The 3,672-nt window shown below is 48.0% G+C and overlaps 1 protein-coding gene across 1 annotated transcript; it reads right to left on the bottom strand.

The window, feature by feature from the left end:
* Positions 1 to 1,401: 1,401 nt before the first annotated feature.
* On the bottom strand, positions 1,402 to 2,142 carry LOC109221071 (M protein, serotype 24-like). Its single transcript, XM_019385528.1, has 2 exons — positions 1,711 to 2,142; positions 1,402 to 1,656 (listed from the first exon to the last, which is right to left on the bottom strand). Exons 1-2 carry the CDS (start codon positions 2,140 to 2,142, stop codon positions 1,402 to 1,404), a joined length of 687 nt encoding a protein of 228 aa, XP_019241073.1.
* Between the last annotated feature and the right edge of the window lie 1,530 nt (positions 2,143 to 3,672).

The following is a 3,672-nucleotide window of genomic DNA, read 5'->3' as shown; positions in this document are numbered from 1 at the left end:
AAAGTTTCGACACTTCAATTTTGGGGACTTGGTATTAAGGAAGGTTACGCCAAACACCCGGAACCCGAACGAAGGGAAGTTGGGATCGAACTCGAAAGGTCCGTATCAAATTATCGAGATCACCAAAAAAGGGTCCTACAAACTCGGAGCAATGAACAACGAGCAACTACCGAACAACTGGAATTTAACTCATTTCAAACGATATTACTGATGAGGTACGTCCCCATTCATTTCTTTTATTCATATTTTGAACTAACACTTGCAGGTAACCAACAAGGAATGATACAATTTAAAAGCATGCGTTGAACTCTTTTTCCCTTGAACCGATTTTGTCCCAAATGGGTTTTCCGGCAAGGTTTTTGACGAGGCAACAGTAGATCGTGCTACTTAGAATCGAAGGCCGGTCATTAATCGGTATCAAAGATCTCATCAACAACATCCGAGGCTTCTCTATGCTCAACCTCGAACACTAGGGGGCATTACCCTCGGATAACGACTTTAGCAAGGAAAGAGACTTTGTGATTGAATGGTCTCGGCTCGATCGATAGGATTTACTGTAAGGGCCAAACGGTCAAATGAACCGTACTCGCATAGACTGCTCGAGCCCTGGCACAAAGCTTGTACACATGTGTAACTATTACGCACAAGAATAAAAAGAAGTCTCTACCCTGCGGATAAATATTTTGTCCCTTGAAAATCTTTCTTTTTTAATTTTTTAAGGAATTTCCTACATCCAACCCCCTAAAGGTATCGAGCCCAAGGGCCGCCTTAACCAACGTTCATACAATCACCCCCACTCGGGGACTGCCCTCCAAAGACAAACTCGAACGGCCCGGGCTATCAGAGCCCGGGGGCACAAGACCGATTAGGCAACGCCTGAATCTTAAAGGCTACGACCATCCCTATTCACAGACTGTTATCTTAAGCAAGCCCAGATAACTCGGGGTAACACCACTGGGAAACACCCGAACTAAAAAGTCTACGACCATATTAAAGCGGCTCGGAGATGTCCGGGACCGATAACAAAAACAAGGCCTTCAAAATTTCTTAACCGGTTCTAAAGGCTACACTCGACAAACTATAATCTAAAATATTACAAGTACTTTGGGGAAAAGTTTGCGGTCTTACCAAACCCCCATGATGCCTTAAACAAAATAATGTCGAAGGCAAGGCCTGTTTGGAGCCCCGAACATGACCTAACTATTTCGTGCTAAGGCATTTCGATATTTGCAAATTTAAATAATAAAGCAAAGTAAAACAAAACTCAGAGATTGTCGAAGGAAAAAAAATCCTTGTATTATATATACATATAGTCTTTACAAAGGCCAAGCGGCCTTGACAAAAAGTACAAAAGTACATGACTACAAAAATACAAAAAACAAAATAAATTGTACAAGGCACTTAAACGGCCTGGTCTTCACCGGGGGCCGCCTCATTACCGGGACCATCGGGGTCCTCTCCACCTCCCGACCCGCCGGAACCCTCGGAATCTTCCTCTTCTTCATCCTCGAGGTAAGCCAATTTCTTGTCCTCGGCCTCTCGCCTCTTAGCGATCTGGATCTCGATCGACAAATCAAAACCCTCAGCATGAACCTCCTCAAGGTCCTCCCTTCGGGACTGCCGCTTCTCATACTTGACAATGTCTTTGAAGCGGTCCTGGGCTTCCTCGGCATCAGTTCTATACTAGGCTACCATCTTGTTGGCATCGACCTTGGTCATTTCAGCCACCGCCTTGGCCGCTTTGAGCTCCTTGGCAAGGGCTTCCCGATCGGCAACACCTGAGCCCAGTTGAGGTTGGAGTTCTTTGGCTTTCCGGGACTGTGCCTCAGCCTTCTCCCTCGTCATTCTAAGTTGAGCCTCCGCAGAGGCTAATTGCATCCGAGAAGATTCCTTTTCCGAGACCAAATGGTCCATTTTGCCTTTACACTCCTCGGCCTTGACCTTGATAACGTCCATCTCAGCCCGAAGTTGGTCGATCTGATCGATCTTCCGTTGGACCTGCGGGTTCTGACTGTTAGTCACCGAGTCGTTACTAACCTCAAAGACTTTTTCCTGTTCGACATGTTCTTTCATCGGCACATCCAACTCAACTCGAAGACTCTTAGCCTCTTCCTCGTGTTGCTCACTGAGAAGTTTGTACATGTCTCTCTTCTCAGTAAGCTCTTTGGCTTCGTCCTTGAGGAGGCTCTGCTCTTCTCGGTATCAAAGGAAGGTCTCGGAATGAAGCATCGAGGCTTGCGAATAGAAGGAGAAATATTAAGTTCACTAAGTAACCAAAGCTGGGAAATGAAAAGGTTTGGCAACACCTTACCCGATTCAGTGCCTACTGTGCTTCGTTGAACAAGCATGCGGAATCTACCTCGTTCATCTTTGCCTGGTCCTCTTCAGTCACCAGGCACCGAAGGTAACTAGCTACCCCGATGGGTGCGGCGGGACCCGAGCGTCTTCCGAAATGGAGATAATGACCGACCGCTTCCGACCGAAATTGACACTCGGGGCAGGGAACCGGTTGACCATTCTCGGGCTCGAACTAGACCCACCTGCCCCTGAAGGTGGATTTTCCCTTGGTACTTCTAAGTCACCCAATCCGGTGACATCCTCCGTGGCGGTAGAGTTAACGCCATAAAAAAAGTCTTGGAGGGGATCTCGTTATGTCAATAACACTGGGTGGGACAGAGCCGGCGTCTTGAGGGTTCTCGTCCCCCGCTGTTACATCAGCCTCTTGTAGTTTTGAGGGATTGGCCTCTATTGTTCCCTTTTTGGATGGCACCCATTCCTCGGGGGCCGATGGCTCTCGGGCCACTAAAATTTCATCCTCCTTGGACTCGTCCCTAATCCGGTGGAGTAAGTTCGAGTCAAGCACTCGAAAGCTGGAGGTTTCCTTTGGCTTGCAGACCAGCCTCCTTCTCGGTTTCTTTTTCTCCGAGCTTGGGGAGATTTGAGCCCTCCTCATTTTCTTTTCTCCGGCCTGCCCTGGAGCAGGAGACTCAATAGGCAAGATCTCATCGCCAATCGGAGGCCTAAGCTCGGCATCCTTAGGCAAACCTGAGATAGAAAGTAAAGAGAATTAGGACTTGATAGTAAAGGGGGAGGACTAACACGACCTGATCGGAAATGGGATCTTACCATGAGAACGGGACTCCCAACAGCCCTTCGAGAGTTCGCGCTAGGAACGCTCGGAGTTGGGCATCTGAGAAACGATGCCTTCTACCCACCTCTCGAGTCGAGGAATAGCATTTGGAACCCGAGCAACGACTGCACCATCACGAACACCAATAAGTAAAGGGGAAGTAAACATAAAAATCAACATTCGAAGGGAAATTCCACTTACATTTTGTATTCCACTTCTCGGGTAATGGCATACATTCTGCCGAAATTTGGTCCAAGGTCCTCACCGACAAAACGGCATTGCCAGCCTAGATCCCGGTCCTCATCGATACTAGAGAACGAGGCTTTCCTAGCCTGAGCACAAGCTTTATCAACCCCCCTTGGAATAGTCGGGGATTGTACAAATGAAGCAGGTGATCCATGGTGAACCGGCAGCCATTGATTTTACTCACGAAGAACCGAAGGAGGATCACGATCCTCCGCATTGAAGGATGGATCTGACCGAGGCATACCTCGCACCTCTTGCAGAAGTCTATAATGATCGGGTCCACCGGTCCCAATGTG

The sequence above is a fragment of the Nicotiana attenuata genome, unplaced genomic scaffold (assembly GCF_001879085.1).
Source record: "Nicotiana attenuata strain UT unplaced genomic scaffold, NIATTr2, whole genome shotgun sequence".
Taxonomy (NCBI): Eukaryota; Viridiplantae; Streptophyta; class Magnoliopsida; order Solanales; family Solanaceae; genus Nicotiana; species Nicotiana attenuata.
This window is presented reverse-complemented; position numbering and strand designations above follow the sequence as displayed.

What these genes read in the sequence shown, in the direction of transcription:
- LOC109221071 (XM_019385528.1), bottom strand. Translation starts at nt 2,142, where the DNA reads ATGTACAAACTTCTCAGTGAGCAACACGAGGAAGAGGCTAAGAGTCTT. An exon ending in CGGTGGCTGAAATGACCAAG is followed by an intron (nt 1,657 to 1,710) that starts GTCGATGCCAAC and finishes GAGGAAGCCCAG; the next exon opens with GACCGCTTCAAAGACATTGT.